The following is a 23,788-nucleotide window of genomic DNA, read 5'->3' as shown; positions in this document are numbered from 1 at the left end:
TATTATTCTTAAATATGTTGTCGTTTATTTTTTAGTCCTTAAAAATGATATTTTATAAATATTTCAAATTTATTTTTATAAATTAATTTTTACACATAAAATTAAACAAATATTTAAAATAAGATTTAATATTTAAAACTAGATTTAAAAATAACAATATTACAAAAAAAACTTAAGAATTTTTTTAAAAAATTATATAAATACATAATTATTACACAAATTTAAATATTACAACAACAGTAATGGTCATTTAAATTTGATCTGAAACCTCCAAATTATCAAAATATTGACCAAACAAATTTTCTATAACCGAAGATGGTTGTTGTTATTGTTGTTCTTAACGGTTTTTCGTACCATTATATCTTCTTTCTTGTTCAGATCGAATATATTCAAAATAGGAAAACCTACAACAATTGAATGCATAAAAAAATTTTGCCGAAGAATTGTGGAAGTGTTTTCAGAATGGTATCTCAGCTCACCGACATCAGAAGACGTTGCAAGGCTTCTCAATATTAGCCAAAAACGTGGATTTCCTTGAATGTTGGAAGTGAAAAAATTGTCCAAGTGTATGGGCGTGACAATTTGCAGACTGTATCACTTTTCCAGTTAATTACATTATTCAAATAAAAGAATATAACATGTATTATTATTTAGTTTATGGTATTTATCCAGAATACTCAATTCTTGTTCAAACAATAAGAATTCTCCAAGGTAAAAAAGGAACTTTTGCAGAAAAAAACAAGAAACATGTCGAGAAGATATTGAACAGGCATTTGGAGTCATGCAATCCAAATTTTCTATCATAGCAGGATCATCTCGTTACTGGAAGAAGGATGCATTGCATGATATAATCACGACATGCATTATAATGCATAACATGATAATTGAGGATGAAGTGATATTAATGCACCGACAAGAGATATAAGATCAGTAATGTGAGCAACCGTTAAAATAACGAAAACAATAAAGATATTGCTTTCAACAATTTTTAACTTGTAATCTACAAATTAAAAATATAAGAGTCATTTTTTAGACCAATACACGTCATCTTAGCTACGTCGCTTTTTAGACCAATTAAATTATAATGTTTTCACTTTACCGTGTTCTCAATTAACAATAAGATTGGTCAACGTAATCCGCCTTTTTCATAAGTTATGAAATAAAATATTCTCTAATAAATTCCAAAACATATTATGATTATAAGAAAATATCATTTTGGAATATTTTGTTAGTAAAGGTATATTTGAATTTTTTTTGTTAAAAAAGAGAAAGTCTTGAGAGTATCTTGCATCATGATTTTGATTGAAAAATCTTACTATATATATTTAAATATTAAATGCATGATATTAGGAAAAAATAATTCGTAAGTTGACTGTAACTAATTTTTTTTTGACAAATCTTACTATAGATATTTAAATATCAAATATAGATAACAAATGAAGAAAAAATCTATGGAGTAGATTGCAACAATTGTTTTTTTTTCACTGAATCAATTACTTGTGGACAAAGTTCGACCCTTAAGAAAGGGGAATATAACAAACCATAAGAAATTGTTTTGTTGGCAAATCTTACTAGATAATTAAATAGTAAATAGATTCTTTTGTATTAACAAACTGATCATAAATGCTACAAAGATCACATTGTAAATTTATAATACACTGATAGAATTGTGCAAACTATAATTTATGAATATAATATATGTACATCATATATACAATTTAGAATATTACTCTCTCTGTTTCATAATAGATGATATTTGAGAAAATGTTTGTTGTTTCAAAATAGATGATATTTTAATATTTTATATTACTTTTAACTTTATTGAAAACTGTGTAAACCAGTTAGATTTTATAGTCATTTTTATAATTGGTTGAATGATTTTTAAATTATATTTTTAAAATCACTTTTTAGAAAAAGTTAAATTTCTTAATATTTGTGCATCAAGGTAAAACATCATGTATTATGAAACATAGATAATATAAATTATATGATAAATATTTATCAAATAGTAAAACAGAGGGAATATTGATTATGTGATAAATATTTATCAAATAGTAATACTAAACATTATAATATAAGTTTACTGACTAACTAATTATAATATAAATTTATTGATTAACTAATATGACATAAAAATATACAGTTCATATAAATTTGTTATATTTATCATGTATATACTTTATAATATGATAAAATTGTATATATTTATATATTTTATTTGACATAAACTTTATAGTTCATATAAATTTGATATATTATATATATACTTAATTATTTAATAAAATTGTTCACATTTCACTCATTAATGCATGTTATCTTAGCTATTTCACATTTTCTATCAATCAAATTATAATGTTTTCATTTCAAAATGTTATTAATTTCAATTAATAATATGCTGAGGAGAGTTGTATTAACATTTCTCAAGATCCTTATACTTTAAGGACGAGATAAGTTCAGTATGCAGATTTTCACCTTCATGAGATCAGTTCTATAAACAAAGATGAGATCTCCTAATTAATACCATGTTATTTAATATGCAGAATTTAAACACAAGAAAATCATACACGAATAAAAAGAAGATAATGGTAAGTGGTGAAAAGTTCTACTTTATTATTTACAACAAAAAAAAAACAGTTCTACTTTACTGAAAAGATTAAATTTTATATATTAAGTAATTTAATTTGCTGACCAGAAGATAAGGTAAGTAAATATAATGGGTGAAATTTTGTTGACCAGAAAATACTAAACCCAAATTGAGCGATTAGAAAATAGCCGAAATTAAACAGATAAAACTAAGAATAATAAATACATTAATGACAGAAAAATCCTCAATGAATATTATTACAAATCAGTGGTCATATTTTAATAAGCAATAGTCATTACATTGCCTTTTACATTAAGAAATTGCCGGAAGCCTAATAACAACAACATAGACCAACCAAGTCAGAGCAGAGACTTTCTCTTTCAACTTCTTTATTTGTCTTCTCCACTTGCGCGCGAGCCAAGCAGAGTAAACAATTTGAAACTGATTAAGGTTCGTATTTCTCAAAAAAACAAACCCGATTAAGGTTCGTCTCCACCTTCTTTCTCGATTTAGGGTGTTGTCGGAGAATGGATGCCATATCTAATTAATGTATCATGATCGCCCCTTGTAGCTTCAAATATTAGGGTTTCGAAATTAGATTTTGGGGACAATGTTTTAATGTTGCATCAATTTTGGGATTGTTTTGTTTTATTGATAGACTGCCAGTAACACGCACATAGTTATATATATTAAAACTTCGTTTCTTCTATCTATGGGACCAACTTTGGATCTTATTTGTGTTTGATTGCATTGATTTGGCTATGATATCATATTTTAAAATGAAATTCCAACCTATAACTAATTGTCAGTAATCAATTGATTGATTTATATCATTTATATATTAGTTAAAATCCATTTTAACCTTCCTTTCGTTTGCGGTTCATTTTTTCTTTTGTTTTAGCATCTTTAGGGGTATTGGGGTATTTATAAAATCGGTTTTTAGTTTGTTTTTCGGTTTTTGACAAGAAAATTTAATCCATCAGAAAAAATCCAATCAAGTTTGGTTCCAATTTACGAATCTTTTTAGATATATAAATTATATTTTGGATATTCAAATATGAATTTTCAGTTCTATCAATTTTTCGTATACAAGATAATTTGAACCATATAAATATTTGTGAACATTGGTTCAGTTTTTGGTAAAACACCAACGCCTAGTTACATGAATAAGCTTGTAGCTTTGTGAAACCGAGTGTGATTTTGCTTGATTCCTTTCAGCTGGGTTCTGTATGCTTGTTCATCTCTTTTCACAGTCCAGTCTAACTTGTGCAACAAGCTAAACCATTATAAGATTATACAAGATGGTTACCATCTCTTTTTTTTTCTATTAATGTTTCTTCTGAGAGTTCAAGCACATCCTGACATGTCAATGTTCCTTTGATTGAAAAAATGTGCAGAATCAATTGTTTATAGTTCAGTCTCGATGCCTGAATTTAACAAAGGTGTGATGCGTCCAAATCTTAACGCCGTGCCTAATCAGCAGTTGAGCATACAGCCAGATGCTAACATTGACAAAGAGTGTTATAGATCCAAAAGATCTAATTATCATCTCGGAGTACCAGATGATGATACGGATGAGGATGTGGTGTTCCTTGGAGAAATATTACCGTCAGATAGTGGTCATCACTGTCCATCAAAGCGACAGAGAGTCGAAGCACATCCTCCTCCTCAGGATGATGAGACACTAAGATCTGGAGTGGAAGTTGTTGAACCGATGGAAAGTGATGAACAGACCAAACGCGAGGGCGAGGCTAATACAGCTGACACAACAGTGCCTTTGGAAAAGCCTAAAAAGAGAGACGTCTCACTGGTGGAACGTTTCACAGAAGAAGAAATAGAAATGCATTTAAAGAGTCTCCACGAGGGACGTGTTGAGCTCAAGAATATTGAAACATGTCAACTGTGTGGCGAAAGCGAACTCTTGTTTCCAGCACCACCACTCTACTGCTCGCTTTGCAACTACCGCATCCAAGATGAATCTCTATATTACATCCCAGAGGAAACAATAAGCGGTGCGCAACATCAAATCTGTAGTCCATGTTACGATCACTGTAGACGCCAAAAGTTCACGTTATCTGGAGTCGATATCGTAAAGGCCAATATGCTTAAATTAAATAACGCTAACAATCAAGACACAGAAGCTGTAAGCTTCATCTCTCTCTCTCTATATATATATTTCTTCAGTACATTTACATAGCTACGTTGTTTTGTTTGAACAGTGGGTTGCTTGCGAATCTTGCGGGAAATGGCAGCATCAGATATGTGGTCTTTACAATCCAGAAAAAGACACTGACAAAACCTCAGACTACATTTGTCCCTACTGCCTGTTAGAGGAGCGTAGGAGTAACGAAAGCGTGGGAGTTCATGACAATACGGATTTGGAGGCGAAAGATTTGCCTGAAACCATCCTAAGCCACTTTATAGAGAGAAGGCTAACGAAGCGGCTCAAAGAAGAAAGACGCCAAACCGCAGAGGCTACTGGGAAGAGCCTTGATGATGTAAGAATGATTTTGTGTCTTGAGGTTTGGTCTGAAAGTGTATATATACTGAACTTGTTACTTTTCCTTTCCAGGTATCACTACCAGATGATCTTACTCTCAGGGTCGTGTTCTCAGCTGACAAAAGCACACATATCAACAAAACATTTGCGGATTTTCTTCACGACGAACACTATCCTAGTGAATTCCCTTACAGATCGAAGGTGCATCTGAATTCATTTTTCCTTAATGAGTTAGTAGTATTAAACCAAGTGATGGTGTACTGGCAAGCGAACTTTGGGTTGCTAAGCAACATGGGTTAGAAAGCACCCATTACACTCTATCATATGGTCACACGAATATATGCCTATTGTTTAGGGTTTACATTTGAATACCGGAGAGAGTGTATATATGTGAACTACACCTCTTTTTAAAAGTTAGTCTAGACTCTTCTATAGATCTGAGATACTCCATGTTAATAAAAGAAATTTAGTAGTATTAGGGACAAAAACTTATGTTGGAAGAGGGATCTTAAATTATCCACTTATACCAATTGATTTTAGTTTTGAGTCTCATCAAACTTAATTTTAAATTTTAATTTGTTTCGGATTGTTTCAGGTGATTCTTCTGTTTCAGAAAATTGAAGGAGTTGATGTATGCATATTTGCGTTGTTAGTCCAAGAGTTTGGATCGGAATGTAGTCAACCAAACAAACGCAGCGTATACATCTCTTATCTCGACTCCGTCAAGTACTTTAGACCCGAGAGAGTAACGTTTTCAGGAGAAGCTCTTCGAACTTTCGTTTATCATGAAATACTGGTAACAATCTATTCCCTTATTTTTTTTTCTTTGTTTTAGACCTAAACTGTTATTGACATGCGTCTCATTTATTTATTTTCCTTTTTTTTATAGATTGGATATCTTGAGTATTGTAAGTTTCGAGGTTTCACAACGGGTTATATATGGTCGTGTCCACCTCAGAAAGGAGAAGACTTCGTTATGTACTCTCATCCTAAGACTCAGCAAACCCCCAGCACTAAGAAGCTTCGTGAATGGTCAGTCTCTTTTCTTCCTTTTTATGTTTGGTGTGGAAGTATTGGATTTAAACTTAAAATTCAAAAAAAAAAAACATTATTTTAGGTATGTGTCAATGCTGGATAAAGCCAAGGAGCAGAGCGTGGTGACGAATGTTACAAACTTGTATGATCGGTTCTTCGTTCCGACATGCAATATTACAGCTGCACGGTTGCCTTACTTTGAAGGATCTTTCTGGTCCTCTAGTGCTGAGCTTCTGATGAGTCAAGAAACCGAGAGTGGAGTCGAGAATGTTAAATCACTTTCTAGAAGAGCACTAAAGGGCAACAAAATTAAGGACTCCAATGATGCTAAAAATATTCTCCTGATGCGAAAGGTTGTTATTCATATGCACTTAGAGTTTGAATATGTATACATTTCAGGGTGTTTATTTGTTAACTATTATGTTTTATGTATAGCTTGGAATACGGATATCAAACCAAAAGGAGGATTTCATCGTGGTGGACTTGCATTATACATGCACACGATGCTCGGAGACCATATTGTCTGGATTGAGATGGTTTTGCAAGAAGTGCAAGGATCTTCAATTGTGTCAAAGGTACTCTATCTCTACAAATCATTTTCAATGATAGTATCTAATCCTGTCTTCACCATTAATTGGATATAAATAATTGAAAAGTAGGAAAGATAGTATATAGAAAGTTTCTTAACAAGAAACTTTCATGTTTTTGAAAAAATCATTTCTACATGTGACATTCACATATTAATTCAATTGTTTTAAAAATATATATATGTAAATATATAACTAAATACCTTTTTTTTTTGAGAGATTCACATGATTTCTCACCTCAGTATTTCTGTTTTTGCATTTTGTTTTTCACCTAAACCCTTTCTTTTATGCAAACAGATGTCATGAACTAGAAGAAGAGCTTCTTGGGGAACACACACATACTATGAACGGGGAGGAGCACTCGCTTTCACAGGCCATTATGAACATACAGTCTACAACAGAAGATAATGATGTCATCCTAGGAAACAACACGTTCGAAAGCAGACAAATGTTCTTAAGCTTCTCTCAGAAGCATAACTACAGATTCGACACTCTTCGACGCGCCAAGAACTCTTCTATGATGATACTTCACCATCTTCACACTTCAAACAAGCTTCACCAGTCTCAGATATCCAGTGGTGCTCTCCTTCAAGTAGTGACCTGCACGTCCTGCCAAAAGGATGTTTCGACAACGATTTACTACACTTCTTTGTGCTGTCCATCTTACCGAGCTTGCACTTCATGCTATAGCAATAGTAAATATCTTCGTCTGCGTCATCTCTTCCCCGTAACCCCTTGTATTCACGGAATACCGCCTAGAACTGTAGTGGTGAGTAGCAAGCAGGTTTTAATATATTACTTTCTTTTTCTTTGGTTTATATTTTTGACCTTTTTTTAACTACTCAACTTGCAGACTATTGAGATACTGGATGCTTTGTTACATGCACATGCATGCAGATCTACGGCCGCTGGTCCGTGCTCGCACCCTAAATGCAGTGTTGCCAAAATATTATTCAATCATACTGAAGTGTGCGAAAAGCAGCGAGCTTGTAAAACTTGCGTCCATTTTGCGATGGTAATACGTATTCACGCATATCATTGCCAAGATCCCAATTGCTCCATACCACGTTGCAGGTAACTTTTACATTGGTTTAATTATACTCTTCCCGTGCAAGTTGGGATTTTTATATTGATGCAAACTCTCTTTTGTGTACTTCTCAGTTGTGCGAAGGAGCAGTTCGCTATGAGAGGTTTGAGGTAAGGCCCATGGGACGAATCTGTACATCCCTTAATGTTGTGATGATTGTAGAAGAAATCGTACAGATCAAAAAAACCTTTTTTAACATCGAAACTATTCAATCTTGTCCAGTTCTATCATGAATGCTCATGGTGTTGTTGTCTTTTTAGTTAAGAGAAAACATTGTTTCCAACAGTTTTGCTTGTTGATCTGTTTTTTTTTTTCATTTTTGTGTATGGTATATTATACTATATGTTTTGGATATTGTTTTATTTTATAAATGCTCAAATTGCTTACATTAGCGTCAGGGCCGGCTTAGATAGGGGGCAAACGGTGCGACCGCCCCGGACCCAATTCGTTGCCTCCTATTTCTTAATAGATAAAGAGCCCAATTTAAAAAATATATATATGTGTATTTTTATAATAAGAATGAAAAAAGGGTCCAATTTTTTTATTTCATAAATTTATTTTTAAAAACACTTCTAGTATTTTGAAAAAAAATATATCTATCAAAAAAATTTTTAAAAATAATAGTTTGAAAATTAAAAAATTGTCTCAAAGCCCATAATACCATTGAGCCGGTCATGATTAGCGTTAGCTAGAGCTAACGTCACTGATAGCATGTAAAAGAAGTTATGAAAATAGAACATGTGGTTCTCAAGATGTTGAAATACTTAATATAAAAGTAATAAGTCTTGTTTTACATTCTCTTTTGAAACTATTGCATTGCTTTAATTTTAACATTCGTATGTTCATGAAAATGACACTTACTTGGAAAGGTGATATTCCTGTTCTTTTTTTGTGTTTACACAAGATGATTCTTCAACGCCCAAGTGACAACGAGATAGATTGAAAAATTGGGAGAGGGAAAAGGGGTTGTGTAGAAGATAGGCAATAAGAGCATGTCGAATGGTTAGAGCCCGACCTCGAATTGTGAAATCACATGCTTCGTTGACGCGGCCTGAGACGTCTCCTCGAAGCGAGCTGGAATCGCTTGGTGCATATACAGAGACCGATCGCCTACGAACCTATCAGGAATTCAAACTGTCGATTCAGTCTCTTCCCCACTCATGGCCGAAGCAATTGTGATCCTTAACGGGATCGAGAGGATGATCTAATCGTCAATCCACTCAACAACAATATTCTCGGACTGCTCAACGCTCATCAGAGCAATCGTCAGCAAAAGCCAGATTACAGAGATCTACGGTGTTCTACAGGATATCGATCATCTCTCGTCGCTTTTTATTTTTATCAACTTTCAGTTCATCTTTCGTTTCCAAAATGGAGAAGCTGATTTTCTAGCAAAACAGACTCTTAAGGCCCATTATCCTTCTTCTGTTGTTTAGTTATTGCCTTCGGGCCCAAACTCTTCCTGCTTTGCTTTATTTTATAAAATCTCGTTGCTCAAAAAGAAAGTAAATCTGATTCAATGAATCATTTAAAAACAAAAGAAAAGTTTATATATTCCTCTCAGTATCTCCCAAGTTCTTCTAGCAGAATCAATGAAACTTTTTTCAACACTAGGAAACATTATGAGGTCTTGATGATTCTTTCAGATTCGATAGCTTTTGTTGGAATCACCAGTAGTTTCTAAAAACCTCAAAATACTATAATCGATTGGTCATATTGATTAGTCAAAATAAGTTTACAAAACGATCTCACTTGATTCATCATTCAAAAGCTAAAAGACATAACATCCAATAAAACCTCCCCCCCCCCCCCACCCCCCTTACATGAAACTGGGGGCAACCGGGCCCTTAGACATACCAAGACGAACTTCCACACCGTGGTGCAAGTCTACAGGCTTGAATGTCTCCGAGTCACGCGGATCTGCAAAAGATGGAAAATACTTTACAAGATTCAGATAAACAATATAAAATTTCAAAACCATTAAACAACCTGGCCTATTGGTGTCAAGAATGAACTTTAAAGAATAAAAATGAACAAAATGCTTTGAAGACAATTCGCCGTTGCAAACCAAAATAAACATATTCTGCTAGTGCATACTGAGATAGCATCAAACTGGTGCCCACTGATCTAGAGAAGTGAATGTAGCATACTGAGAAAATTTGCAATAGGACAATTACCATTCAAGTAATCCTCAAAACCAAAGTCATCAATGGCTCCTGTGTAGACTTCTAAACCTAGCATAGACGACGGAATTGGTCCAGGAGGTCTCTGAAACCTATAAAAGTCATTACACAGAGAAAAAAAAAGGGAAAAAATGAGAACAATACAGCCAAATAGTGTTTGTGGATCATCCAGCAAACACTTGAGTAAAGCACATTGCCATTGAAACCTTAAACAAGAAGCTTTACCGTGAGAGGATTTGCCTGTCCATATCCATCTTGAGTGGAAGTGCAGTCCCGTAGGTATGCCCAATGATAGCCCTCTTCATCGCCTCGTGCGATCTCTTTCCCTGAAAATTAAGGTAACTGGTGAGATATTATTAAGAACGAATCAAAACCCAATCAGCTAATCAAGCTTCCTTAAACTCTCCTTTCTAAGCTAATCAAGCTTACTATTCCGAGAAACAAACAGATTCAATCGCTAACTGAAACAAAGAAATCGAAATCGGGGGGAGAGAGATTACGGATTCGTAAGAGGATTCGAGTGGGTGAGATCCGACGATGTCGCTCTTGACGCCGTTGAGACCAAACCGAAGAGCGTCTCTCTTCACACCACCGATCTCATGAGCTATCTTCTTCGGTGACTCCATTTTTTTTTTTTTTTTGCCTACCTTCCTTTCACCCCACCTCTGCTTTCTTTCTTCTATAGCTTTCCTCTCCAACTGTCTGGGCAAGCAACGTACGCGTAATGGGCCTCTTTCATGATTAAGCCAGACTCTAGGCCCATTTATATCCTAATTTGGCCCATTTAGATTGACTTACGTTAAACTTCACTCGTTTTTTTTTCTTTTTTTCACACACAGATATATATTGTTATAAATTTGTCAAAACATCTTTACACAAATAAAAGAAAATTTTGGTTCAATAAATTTTCTATTTTTTATGTTATATCAAGAAGCAATTTTTTCATGGATATCATATTTTTCATTATATATGTGTGTCTAAGACTAATAAATGTATTAATTAACACCTTTTTTTAGAAATAGATGAAGTTGGAATGTGATGTAGATATACTTTTCTATAAAATTTCTGTAATTAAACTGTAAATTTATCATCTCTAGCAAAGATATCCTTTAAAGATTGGACGCAGTGGGTGTCCACTCAAGATCAGACTAATAATTTTTTTTTATTAAATAGTACCACAAAGACATGTAGGAAAGATATTATGTGAATATTATAATCAGCTATTTCTGCGAGTTTATTTCATAGGATGATCTGACATGTGAAATTTTATATAATAAAGTTACTTCCGCCTTTCAACAAAATCTTTTTGAGATAATCAGTTTTCAGGCATTTGTTAATTAAATATTGTTGATTATTCGTAGGTAACTTAACTAATCCAGCTAGCCAAGTCTAGATATTAGTCTGTCATGCTATGAAGATGAAGTTTGAAGCAAAAAAAAAAGCAACAAAAATGAAATAATTTCTCCTTTCTAGCTTTAATTCTCTCTTATATTTACTAAAGTTCTTTTGACTGCTTATATATTCTTGAACTCTATATTCTTCAAACATAACAAGGTTGTATTCTCTGCTTTGGAGTGCTATTCTGTTTTGAAGCAACGAGGAACAGTTTTAAAGGTCTCCCTCTCTTTATCTCTCAGCTGCATTACTTTTGTCTTTGTATATACAGGGTATTTCTTTCTGTCTTTAGTTCGTTACAAGAATTGTTTAGTAATTTTATCTAAATCAACAACGCACGAAGCTTTAAGATTGACGCGTTTATATATGTAAGAAACAATCATACGTGAGTCATCAAATATATATATACTCAGTTCTTATCTAGTTCTTAGGTTAAACATTTTCCATGAGCTTCGTAGTAGTGACTGATTAATTTTAGATAACGGTGAATTTCTTTTTGAAAGAGTTTAAACTTTCTATTGTTCTTTTCAAGTTATGGTCCATCATGCATATAAATGGTGTAATTAGCTAGTTTCGAAAATAATTTCGAAGAGACTGACTAAGCCAAAATTATAATGCTTCATACCTGTTGGAATTTTTCGGAAGACATGCCATTTTTAGCATATATTTGCTCCCAAATTATTTATACACTACACACACATGTATATGTTTTATTTGCAAAGCTAATTATTAGAATTAATAAATTTACAGTAATGAGAAAAACTTATTCAAATTTTGCAGCATTCTTTTGAACATTTCTTTTGAAACACTATTAAATCATTTTTCTTTGAAACCATATATCTTGATTTTTGCCGTCTCACTCACATTTTCAGATGTGGTCTTATATAATACCGTGGCAATACAGTATATCGCTAATAAATTTCCATTAGCTTTTCAAATGAGGTAATATGGTTCCAGATATATAGTATTATAGGATAAATGGCGTTTGCAATTTCCGACTAGATTCTAAATTGCATTATAAATTGAAATGGATATCTGGAAGTTGTGAATGTTTACAAAAATAATTTTGAAGCACTAAGGAACTTACAGATTGTAGTCAAAAGAGAGGGACTTGAGCAGATCACTTCATATCCTATTCAAAAACGTAGGAGTTAACAATCCTCTTGTCCAAAACCGAACTTTAAAAGCCAATAAACTCAATTAATGTATGCCTTCAAAAGGCAAAATCATATGCATCATTGAAAATATCATTATCTGAGCAAGATAATAGATATACATCAGTAGACAATAATATTAACACTAAGATCTATCCTGCATTCCTAAGCATATTTCGATGGCACGCTTCCAGTTTACACACTAGTGCTCAGTTTCATTTCAATTTGTGCATGTTAACTTAGTCAAGCATTACATGTTTGTGTGTGGATACAGTCTTGTATATGTGAGCATCAACAGTCATCATCATGCATACTGTAATAGGTCCTAATGGAAATTAGGGCTTAAGGAACTAATTAATGTAGAGCTTTATATACGGAACGTTAAATTGTAAATTACTTAGTCTTAAAACAATTTTGTGTGTAGTACCTAATCAAAATTATGTATGGATCTTGGAATGGATTGGGTTTCATCAAATTTATATAATTTGCTGCTTCGTCTTCAAATTGAAATACTGTAAAGGTTACATACCACTTGAAAACTGTAGCTAAAATATATTAAGGTAGACAAATAGTATCTTAGAAAATAAATCTTGATGATCAATGACATATAAGATCAGATAACATGTTCAGAAGAACACAGACAACCAAAGATTTAATTTATATTCAAGGGGAATAAAGGACTATTTGCCTTACATGTTTGAATTTGATGCATAGTTCTCCGAAATTATCAGGATTTATGGGAACCCTGCCAAATAAAAACAAGAATGAGAAACATATCATAGAATGCCAAGATATATGAATCATATTTTAGGTTAGAAAAGCTTCTAAAATTCAAACTATACCTCTGAAGAAATTTGTGTTGGTGACTCCACAAAAGAGTTGATCAATAAAAGGGTTTGGATTGTAGTCACAATCAAAGTTTTGAGGCAGAATGGCATTGTAGTTGCTGCTAGAACCCTGATCTTTCAACATTAACGCCCCATAATGCTGATTATAACCTTGATCCATATTCATGGGAAGATTGACCTCCGTCTTGGTAATGCATTCATGATTATCAGACTCTTGGATTGATTCCTTGTAGAAAGAATGTGTCATTTCTTCTCCTTCATTGAAGATTATAGACCTCTTGAATGGGTCCATTATTTCAGTTTGTATGATCTCAGAGGCGGTTTCTGGATGATCATTGGTCATGTCTATTGTTATCCCCTTAGCCTTTCCTTTTGCTTTGGCTCTTGACCCCTTTGAAGAAATGTTGCTCATTTCAGTCTTCTTCTTTCTTTTCTCTGCCTTCTTGGCCTCACATAGCACTTCTTCTTCGAAGGAATAGGGGCTCGAACCATACACAAAGCTATTATCGCCAACATTATCATCATCATAATCATCCTCTTCATGTACTACATTACCTCCATCGTTTCCAAAATCTTCAACATTGTTGTTGAGCTTTTTTTCTTGGACAAGCTCTTTGATGGCTCTTCTTGATTTCTTGAGTAGCCAGTCTAATGTTTTACTGGCTTTATCAAACCCCAACATATCCTGGAGATCGAAGAATTGGCGAGAAATTCCAATAGAAAGCCTTACCCTCCTGTCTCTAAGACCTTGTGCCGTGTGAATCTTGCTATGCCTATCTTTTTTCACAGCCTTCTTGATTTCTCTCGACACCTCAGGAATCTCAAAACTTTGCTGATTCATAACATTGTTTGAGTTAAACGCCATGTAATCCATCAGGGACTCAGGCACTGCTGATAACATTTGGCCCGGTGATGCTGTTAACTGATGATTGTAGGGATTACGGATGATGTCTTGCTGACCGGAGAGTGAAGGAAGGTAAAGAGAGAGAGGGTACACTCCGTTGTTACTACCATTATTGTAACCATTGTTGGAAGAAGACATCACTGAGCTTAGGGAGCTACACAAATCAAGAATCAAGACTATGAGTTTTTCTTTTAGAAATAAAACCACAAGTTTCACATCATCAAAAAAAGATTTTTGGCTAAAAACAGGAAAGAGAAAAGAAGAAACCAAGAAACAAGAGAGGTAGAGATAGAGAGTAAGCGTCCAATTCTCACACCAAGACAAAAAGCTCAAGAGCCAAAAGCTGAAGATCTGCTCGCAAAAGTTAATTACAGTATAACCTTTTTTAGCTTAGGGTTAACGATTGATTTTAGGGTTTCTAGTTGCAGATCCTATACTAGATAAATGAGCATATATATTGGGAATTAACCTCAAACTCAACTAGTTTTAGTATCATCGTAGAATATACTTTTACTACGTATACATATACAAATAGGTACCTTCATGTGAAGTCTTGGCAATGCAATATCTAATGGTCCAGAAATAACCACAGAAAACGACCTGTGAAGAGATTCTATTTCGATGATAAAGACCAGGCTTTTAAGAGTCATGATTCAAAGATGAATGTACAGTTCTTTTCTTGTCCCGGTCTCATATAAGATCTGCTTTTCTTCTTCAAAAATGAAATTAAAGTATAAGTTGAATATTTAAATACTTGAGGAATTACAGAATTATTAATTATATGATTTTTTAAAGATTTTCAAGAATTTAGGTTCGAGATGAGTTATTTACCGTTTCATTTTTTAACTGATACTGATATATTTGAGTTGAATTTAAGGTTTAGTTTTAAGATTAGAATTTAAGATTTACTTTTTATGGGAATTTTGGACAGATTTTGGTGGATATTAGAATGATCTTTAGCTAGTTTAATGAAACACTTTAGAAAAAGGGTTTAAATGAAACAATACTGAAGACTCAAACCTTAATTGGTAGAGCCAATAATAAAAAAGAATCAGTATGCTATAGAAGCAGTAAACTGCATAAATTATATACTCTCATTTATATATTTAATAATATGATTGGTACAACAGTAAATGATTCATATATAAAATTAATATATGATATATAACTTATTTATTTCTAAATAGTATATATATATATATTTATATTATTATTGTTTTGCTATAAAAAATAATGAATATAATTACATAAAATAGATTATATTTAAATTTGAAATGTTATTAATTTTTAAAAAAATTAAATATATTTTAATTAAAAATATTTTTAAAAATCTATATTTTATTTTTTAAATGCTTTTCTAAACATTTGTTTAATGGTTGATTGAGTAACATAAAACATAATGTTTATGTTAATGCTTTACCAATCAATGTCTCAAAACTATTCATAAAACAATAGATAATAAGCGAAAGCACACAAAATAGTGATCCCTATAAACGGGGCTCCTATCAGTCCCAAACATGTAGCTATCTGTATGAAGCTTCCATATGTCCCCCTAACAAAATCTGGTCATACCTACTCAAAATTTGAAAATTTTGCTTCAATCACGCGGCTCCAAATTTTTAGTGGAATAAGAACTTTGGTTTATATATCATAATCAGTGCTTCGGACTCCTGCGTTTTTTATACCTCTGTCACATAGAGTGCTGCTAAAGGTGGGCCAAGACCCATGCCAGTCCCAACCAAGAACCTTCCCAAAAGTATGACAGCTAAGCTGCTGCTAAATCCGCTGAAGAAAAACACATTTTAGCAGAAGAAACAAAATCAAACTAATGGAAACAAAGCTAACTCCTTTCATAAGGATCATAATATTGTGATAAGAGCTAGATTAAATACAAATTTCACATCAGAAGATATATACAAACTAGTTGGATCAGAAAAGATTGTTGAATGACCGTGGACGGTCTTGGCGCCTGAGAGGGCTTGGAAGAGTTTAAGAATCTCTACTGCATATCTTCATTATTGGTCATTTGATTTGATTTGCCGAACTTATCTTTCACTCAACACTGTAAATTTGTATTTACTTTGTTTTTTTTTTCTTGTACAAAAGAAGCAATGTTTCCAAATTTGTATCAAATTTGGCCACAATAGAGATCATTTACAATCGCTTACTACTAATAACAGCTTCTTCCCTTGTTTTATCCTTCTTTTTCATTGCAATTCTATAAAACTAAATTCGCTCTTGAAACTTTACAAATTCTACAGACTTATTATTAAAACCTCTAAATCCACATTTGTTGCATGGCTTTCCCTCTCAAGGCAGTGAAAACAAATGGTCATCTTCCATATCAGCTATGTCGAATAATGCATCATCATCCTCATAACCACCACCACTACCACCTATTCCTAATGTCTCTGTTTTCCCAAGCTCAGCCTTCAAAAAACAAAAGATTCACTCAAGAAACACCTCAAACATATACTAACCTAACCTATCTTGCAAGTAACTCACCTTTTTTTTACAGTATGTCGTGAGCACACGGTGGTATTGTTGGCGAGCCTCTGGAGTACGAGTCATAGACATAACACGAGAGAAAGCCTCATTCACTGCACCTTCTACTTTCTGCTTACGAAACACTCTCAGAATGTCCTCATCTTCACTTTCCTCTCCACTTTCCACGTCTTGCCTGAACCCTTTTAGTCCAACACCTTTTCTTCTCCACCTCAGTATTACCTTATCTAGCATTCCTACCGCCCAGCAGATTACCTTGTACTGCTTCCTCGTTTGGTAACCTCGAACATGAGCCTGCCAAATTTAGAAAGATAAGAAAGAGAGACTGCATAGCTAATGAAAAACAACTATATTCATCTTAGTAAAAATTTGTTCAAGATATCACCAGGCGGCAACCAGGTAGTCTGTAGAGAACTAATTATCGATTTGCTCCATATATATTTTACATTTATATAAGATATTTTAGTTTTTGTGTAATTATAAAATTATTTTGATGAATTGTCAAAATTAGATATACAAAACAAAAGAAGTTAGACAAATTTGTGTATTTGTAATAAACATTATTATTTAGTTTAACAGATTTAAACTGGTTTAGATCGGTTTAAACCGTTCAAACTGATTTAGAAAGGTTTAAACGGATCTGAATTGTACAAATCGGATGTTAAGAAAATCATTTCGCCAAGACCAATTTTTAGAACCACGGTAAGAACTGTTAACATACCTGTATCATGATAGCTTTCTGGCGCTTTGTAAGAAACTCTTTTCGACCTTTGTAGCCACGGTACTTCTTCTGGATAGATAAAGCTGCTGAATGGTAGTTCCGTACATTTTGCTTCGACATGTCTGCATAGATCCCGTACTCTTTCAAGCAAGCATACATATCAGCTTCTCTCTGTTGCCGCTTTCTGAATGAATGTGCACGAAATGCTGCCTGGATCCTCGCAGCTGCTTCAGCTGCGTTTTTCAATGCAGCCAGTGATTGTGGATCATCATTAACGGGATGACTTTTTCCTGCGATGGACTTCACTGCTATCTCTGCTTCTGCTCGAGCACTCTCTATAGAATCTTCGGTTTCCTCAAGTGTGAGCGAAGAGAGATGGTTTGTTAACGCCACCTCTGATAGATAACCTGCGAGGCCCTTGTGGCCATTAGAGGCAGCTATCGAAGCTGGAGTTTTTCCAACCGGGTCTTGCGTATTGGGATCAGTTACTGCTCCAGCTGATGCCCCTGAAGCTATAAGGGCAGCCACCATTTTTTCACTGCCACCCCAAAGAAAACAGTGTCGGTTATTACATTCAGTTAAACTATTGTCTACAAATAAAACAGTTGAAATGACGGTGCTCTCTAGGCCTTCGGTTTTTAACCGAACCAAACTGAAATCTCGGTTAGTTCTGTTCAAGCCGGTTTATAAAAAACTTTGGTTTTCAGTTCAGTAATCGGTTAGTTTGATTTTTAGAAGAAAAAATATCAACCAATTTCTAACTGACTTAACCAAAATTCCGAACCCAATTAACCGATTAAACCAACCTAACCAAAATTACCCAAATTTAGCCAAGTTTCAACCGAAATATAATCGAAACCAAAAATTTCGGTTAGGTTTAATAAGATTTAAAAAAACGAACTACCCGAATACCAAAACCAACAAAACTTTTTTCCGGTTCAATTCGACAAGACGTTTTGATAGAACTGAACTAACCAAATTCCGAACTACCCGAACCCGCAGGCCTAGGCCCAGTACTCTCTACATTCTCACCTTCCAAGTTGTGCAGCCCAATGAAGAGCGCTCCATCCGTTATCATCACGAAAATCAATACTAACTCCATGCCCAAGAATTGGAGAGAGCGCCCAATCGAAGCCAAGGCCTGCCACCATATGGATAATGCCTTGTTCTTGCTTTGACAACGAACAAGATGTTTGGTCTTTATCTTGGGATCTTGAAGACAGCCATGCAGCCAGCTTGTCTTTAAGCAGCTCCTGTAGAAGCCAGTCAACAGTACTTGATGATGTTGCAGTGCCATCTCGAATTTTATCTATGATACGCCTCCATTCATCATCATCAGTGCTTGGCTCTATGTTGCCTTTTCTATCCAAGAGAAGTGTTTGCACAAACTTTACAAGTAACCAAAGCACATCAGGACTGCTCCTAGGGGAAGATCTGTCATCAGGCTTATCGCGATACTCAAATTCAACTATTTGACTACAAGAGAGTCCATCTCCAGAAGTAATGCATAGATTCACTTTGCCAGGACCACATGGAGGGGCTTGGCACCGTATAACGCCTTCCTTAACGATCTCAAAAGGAACTTGAGCGTTTCCAAACATGCAAGCCCATGTAGATTCTGTTGGATCACAGAGAAATGATCCTATGATTATCACCTGCATTTGTCAAAATGAATAATCTAATTAATCACCAACTCTTTGTTCCAACCAGGCAAGACAATAACATCATTTTTCTGTATTAGACCTTTGTAGTTTCATTTGCGTAACCCCACTCTGGTGATATGTCCTGGATAGTAAACTTTTGATTATATGCAACTGTGGGATTCATTACTTGCTCGAGAGGCGGCCCGGTTTGCCCTTCATCGTCCAACATTGTATTGTAGTAGCCGTTATTCTCAGGAGCTCTCAGCTCAGAATAACAAGGAGGAGGAAGTTGCAAAGAAGAATCTAGTTCTTGAGGCAGCAACAATGTAGCTGAAATTTTGAGACAACTATCAGAACTGAAGCCTAACAGTAAATTTTTCAGCAAAGCAGATGAAGACATACCTTGGTCAGCCTGGTTGATATAAGTCCAGTTAGAATCTTCCTGCATTCCAGATAGCAAAACCTTAGCCGAACTTGGTGTGCTTCCCTGCTTTCAACAAAAAAAAAAGTAACTGGACTTCTTAGTCTTCATTGCTTGATTCCACATTTCATTTAATTATATTAGAGAGAATTACCTGAGAGTTAAGAGCTATAGAAGCCCCACATGCCTCCAACACATCTTTCCAAGACTCGCCACTCCCTCCACTGCCACCTGTAACAAGAAGGTCTTTTTTACTCTTCCTAATAGCCCTCTTCTATAAAGTGTGCTAAAGAGAGGAAATATAAAAAAGAAAAAAAAAATATTGAAAACAAATGCTTTATAACTTTGGCCTACCTGAACCATTATTTACAAGCATGAGATTGTTGGGATGATACTCGGTTCCAATATACCCTCCGTAAGATCTCTCTAGTCTGTTACTCTCCTGTCTCTGTTGTCCAGCTTCTGGTTGTGCAAGCTGATTCATATCCTTAATGTACTCTAAAGATAGGAGACTATCCAAACTTTGATTCTGACTGTAGAGTGGTGGACCTACATTATACTGGGGTCCAACATAACCACCGTAACATCTCCCTAGTTTGCTACTACTCTCTGGTCTCTGATGTATAGTTGCTGGTGGTGGAACAAGGTGGTCAACATCCGTACTAAAGTCCAGAAACTGGAGCCCATCCAAACTTTCGTTTGGAACAAGATTATTATCATCACCAAGACTAAGTTGTTCCTCAAGCCTCTTGAAAGCCTCCCTATTTTCAAACTCGTAAGAACTTCCACTCCCTTCCTCACCTCCGTTGCTACTAAAGACAACGCCAGAGTTAGCCTCTGAATGCTGCTGTTGTATGTCAGTAGAAGAATCACCAATGTGGTGACTGTAGCTTGGAGATGAAAATAGAGTGGAAGGTTTCAGTGAGAACTGCAAAACGGTTCCACTACTTTGCTTTCCCTGCAAAAGTTAAAAAGCCAAACCATAATGTCATATAATATAAAACTGAAAGTTTTATAACTCAGTATGACAAAATGTTTGCTTATAGGAGCAAATCACCTCTTTTGCATCACTCACATCCCTGTAATGAACAAGGACTATATGGTCGTATTCCCTGATTAAAAAAAGATAATAAAATTTCATTGTTTGAGTATTTTGTAAACACAAACAAATTAGAAAGTGTAAGCATTAGTTAGAGTATAAATGACTCACAGATCAAGCATCCAGAAGATACGCCTCTGAAAAGAAGGGTCATGCTCTCCATGTGCATAATAACAATTCAAAGCCTCAACGTTACCCACCTGTGAGTCATTAACAACCTTAAAAGACCATATCTAAGGTTGCAAAAAGAACATATCTTTGATAATAAAACAAACCTTGAGACGTTCATGAGCTTCAGCAATAGCTCGACCATCCCTCTTTTTCCTCCAATGATGACCATCTTTACGGAAGAATTTAAGAACCCTTTTATTGTATAGACACAATGATCCACCTGTGTAAAAGCAGACTCATGATTAAAATTATAAAAAAAAAAAATACTTTCGTTTTATCTCAAAAGAGAATCCAAAGTCAAACTTACTAGTAGGCTTGTGAGGTGCTTTGTGAGTCAACTCATATCTCTCGTGATTCTTCAAAATGAAGTACACCTCAGGAGGTTTCAACCAACGAGTCTGAGCTTCTTGGTTCAGAGTCCTAATCTCGTATTCTAAATTAACGGGGAAAAAAATGAAAAAGAGTCAGCCTTTAGTCATCCAAGTAGACAGTTTTTTTTTTTTGCGTGTTCAGAAACTCACCGGATTGCATAGCGAGTTGAGAGGATTGTTGATCAATCAAACATGAGTTTGATGGGTTTGCTATTATTGATAGAGATAAAGATCGCAAACTAAAGAGACAGAGAGGAGTCGGTAGAGAGAGAGAGAGAGAGAGAGAGAGAGGATAAAAGATTTGTATTTTTTTTTTAAGGAAAAAAAACAAAAAAGGAGGGTGTAAAAGTTTGACTAATGAACTCATGAGACCAAAAGTTTGTAATGAAAACAGGAGAGGAGGGTTCCGACAGAGCCACGAAGATACACATGACATAACTATCGAAGGGGAGCTCTGGTTGGTTGATAACCACGTTTCGAGTACGCTATAATATTAATTACTCCCGTCTTAACGTCCTTGTCAACAGCTTAAAGTACTTTATGCAAGACAAAGACGGGTTCAGGCCGAGTAGATAGGTAAGGCAATTTAGTTCACACGAGATAAACCGAACCTAAAATCAAAAACCAAACTGAGAATTTTTGGATTTTTGGTTTTATATCCGGTTCTTGGTTTCACATCGAACTGAATATTCAATCAGTTTTTTTTTTTTGGTATGCAATAACCAAACGGTTGGACAAACATCAATATATTGAATAAATCTAAAAAAACTAAAATTTTAACCGAATTGTACCAATTCATTTTATTTTTTATTGAATTATCTGGGTAGGCCGAGATATCAAACCGATTATAATTCAATTTAGAACATATGATCATTTCCAAAATCAACTTGCCAGTGACAAACTTGTGGGTAAGATTGTCATTATCTTTTAACTATTTTTTCATTAATATACTTTTTTGCCGACGTCTCGTCGACAAACTAGGGACGATGATTGTATGTTTCAATAATTATATTCGGAAGAAAACAAACGTTTCTCAAGTATAAAGGAAAAAAAGAGAAAACAAGCAAAGAATGTCCTATTTTATTTTCATAAAAGAGAATATATTTCAAATATAGTAAAATAATTAATCAATTATGATTTTTAAAAGGTGGGAACTTGACATATATAAATTTAGTGATTATGTATTTAACATTTTTTGTTTTTTTTTGTATTATTGTGATATTAGCACATAGCTATTATAATATTTGGTTTTATAAAGTTAATTTCACACTTTAATAAAATAATTAGAATTACTATACACAAAGAAAATTATATCAATAAAAATAATAATATAAACCTATTATTTCACAAAACAATAATATTACATTTAGGAAATAATCTTCTTGATTAGTTTTGTATTTTATATGTATCTTTGTTATCTTGACTTTTCATATACATTACTATTCACCTTTTCCTATTCAGTATGATGTATAGAGCTATAAATTTTAATCAAACTCATGGGCCCCAATTCATTTGATCTGCTGCAGAGCGAATGCAGGTCGATCGATTTAAAAATTTTGAATTGCGGATGTGGATACATCTTGAAATTATTTTAAGGGTGTTGGTGCAGATTAGTTGAATATGAGTCGCGGTTATCCGCAAATTTAATGCAAAAAAAAACTACTTTAAAAATATATATTTTGGTAAAAATATATAAACTATGATAAATATTTATATAATTTTAATTTTAATTATTTTAATATTAATTTTAATATAATTAATTCATAATTAAAATAATTATTTTAATATAATTAATATTACCCTTGGATATGGCAGATTATCAATAGGTTTTGGCGGGCGGATGCACTGATAAGATTTTTGTCTGCGAGTTATATGGATCGGATTTTTAAATAAAAATAATAATTTAACCCGCAGCAAAGCAAGACAGGTCGAGACGGGTTGACCCGCAAACCCATCAGTAGTAATGACCCACCACAAATGTTTTATCTTTTTGATCTTCTTTGGCTATTATATGGACTTTTATACACATTATTTATTCACCTTTTTCCTATTCAGTGTGATGACTAGAGCTGAAAATTCTAATCACACATGCGGGTCCTGCCTCGTTTGATATGTCGCGGCTGAGAATTTTAATCAAACATGCGGATCCTGTTTCGTTTGACTCGCCGCGGAACGAGTGCAGGCCAATCAATTTAAATTTTTTGAAATGCGGATATGGATGTAGGTTGTAATTTTTTTAAGCGGGTGGGTGCAGATTAGTAGAAGTCGCAGATATCCGTCAACCCGCAAATTATTTTTTTAAAATTATTTTTAAAAACATATTATTTTTGTAAAAAATATAAAATACTATAAATATTCATATAATTTTAATTTTAAATATATATATATTTTAATATAATTAATATACAATTAAAATAATTATTTTCAATATAACTAATATTACCAGTGAGTATGGCAGATTATATGTGGGTTTTGACAGAGCGGATGCAAATATAATACCTTTTGTTTGTGGGTTATGTAGGTGAAATTTTTAGATCAAAAAATAATTTGATTCAGCAGGACGGGATGGGTCGAGGCGGG

The 23,788-nt window shown here is 34.0% G+C and overlaps 5 protein-coding genes across 6 annotated transcripts; 2 read left to right on the top strand and 3 right to left on the bottom strand.

The window, feature by feature from the left end:
- Nucleotides 1–2,126: 2,126 nt before the first annotated feature.
- Nucleotides 2,127–6,767, top strand: LOC125576275 (histone acetyltransferase HAC2-like). The gene has a single exon (XM_048735939.1). It carries the CDS (start codon nt 4,008–4,010, stop codon nt 4,779–4,781), a length of 774 nt encoding a protein of 257 aa, XP_048591896.1. The 5' UTR covers nt 2,127–4,007; the 3' UTR covers nt 4,782–6,767.
- On the top strand, nt 4,830–7,907 carry LOC106408650 (histone acetyltransferase HAC2-like). Its single transcript, XM_048735596.1, has 10 exons — nt 4,830–4,849; nt 4,926–5,082; nt 5,157–5,285; nt 5,680–5,880; nt 5,974–6,116; nt 6,202–6,472; nt 6,555–6,694; nt 7,004–7,490; nt 7,604–7,617; nt 7,868–7,907. The coding sequence occupies exons 1-10, from the start codon at nt 4,830–4,832 to the stop codon at nt 7,905–7,907; spliced, it is 1,602 nt and encodes a 533-aa protein (XP_048591553.1).
- A 1,560-nt stretch (nt 7,908–9,467) lies between these two features.
- LOC106407431 (cyclin-B1-2) lies at nt 9,468–10,654 on the bottom strand. The gene is made up of 4 exons (XM_048735940.1): nt 10,477–10,654; nt 10,202–10,302; nt 9,971–10,068; nt 9,468–9,713 (listed from the first exon to the last, which is right to left on the bottom strand). Exons 1-4 carry the CDS (start codon nt 10,600–10,602, stop codon nt 9,613–9,615), a joined length of 426 nt encoding a protein of 141 aa, XP_048591897.1. The 5' UTR covers nt 10,603–10,654; the 3' UTR covers nt 9,468–9,612.
- Nucleotides 10,655–10,792: 138 nt separating this feature from the next.
- On the bottom strand, nt 10,793–14,914 carry LOC106410112 (transcription factor TCP1-like). The gene is made up of 2 exons (XM_013850604.3): nt 13,368–14,914; nt 10,793–13,270 (listed from the first exon to the last, which is right to left on the bottom strand). The coding sequence occupies exons 1-2, from the start codon at nt 14,413–14,415 to the stop codon at nt 13,260–13,262; spliced, it is 1,059 nt and encodes a 352-aa protein (XP_013706058.2). The 5' UTR covers nt 14,416–14,914; the 3' UTR covers nt 10,793–13,259.
- Nucleotides 14,915–16,327: 1,413 nt separating this feature from the next.
- Nucleotides 16,328–21,659, bottom strand: LOC106410961 (calmodulin-binding transcription activator 4). 2 transcript variants are annotated; one of them, XM_013851599.3, is made up of 13 exons: nt 21,359–21,659; nt 21,145–21,270; nt 20,942–21,057; nt 20,778–20,866; nt 20,625–20,679; nt 19,922–20,525; nt 19,722–19,798; nt 19,549–19,636; nt 19,247–19,476; nt 18,536–19,158; nt 17,504–18,041; nt 16,783–17,076; nt 16,328–16,707 (listed from the first exon to the last, which is right to left on the bottom strand). In XM_013851599.3, the coding sequence occupies exons 1-13, from the start codon at nt 21,642–21,644 to the stop codon at nt 16,588–16,590; spliced, it is 3,246 nt and encodes a 1,081-aa protein (XP_013707053.2). In that variant the 5' UTR covers nt 21,645–21,659; the 3' UTR covers nt 16,328–16,587. The 2 variants fall into 2 exon arrangements, with proteins under 2 accessions (XP_013707053.2, XP_013707054.2); XM_013851600.3 differs by having other exon boundaries at nt 19,549–19,633; nt 21,359–21,652.
- Between the last annotated feature and the right edge of the window lie 2,129 nt (nt 21,660–23,788).

Source organism: Brassica napus, chromosome A7 (genome assembly GCF_020379485.1).
Source record: "Brassica napus cultivar Da-Ae chromosome A7, Da-Ae, whole genome shotgun sequence".
In the NCBI taxonomy this organism is placed as follows: Eukaryota; Viridiplantae; Streptophyta; class Magnoliopsida; order Brassicales; family Brassicaceae; genus Brassica; species Brassica napus.
Note: the sequence above shows the minus strand (reverse complement) of the source record. Positions and strands in the feature narration are given on the sequence as shown.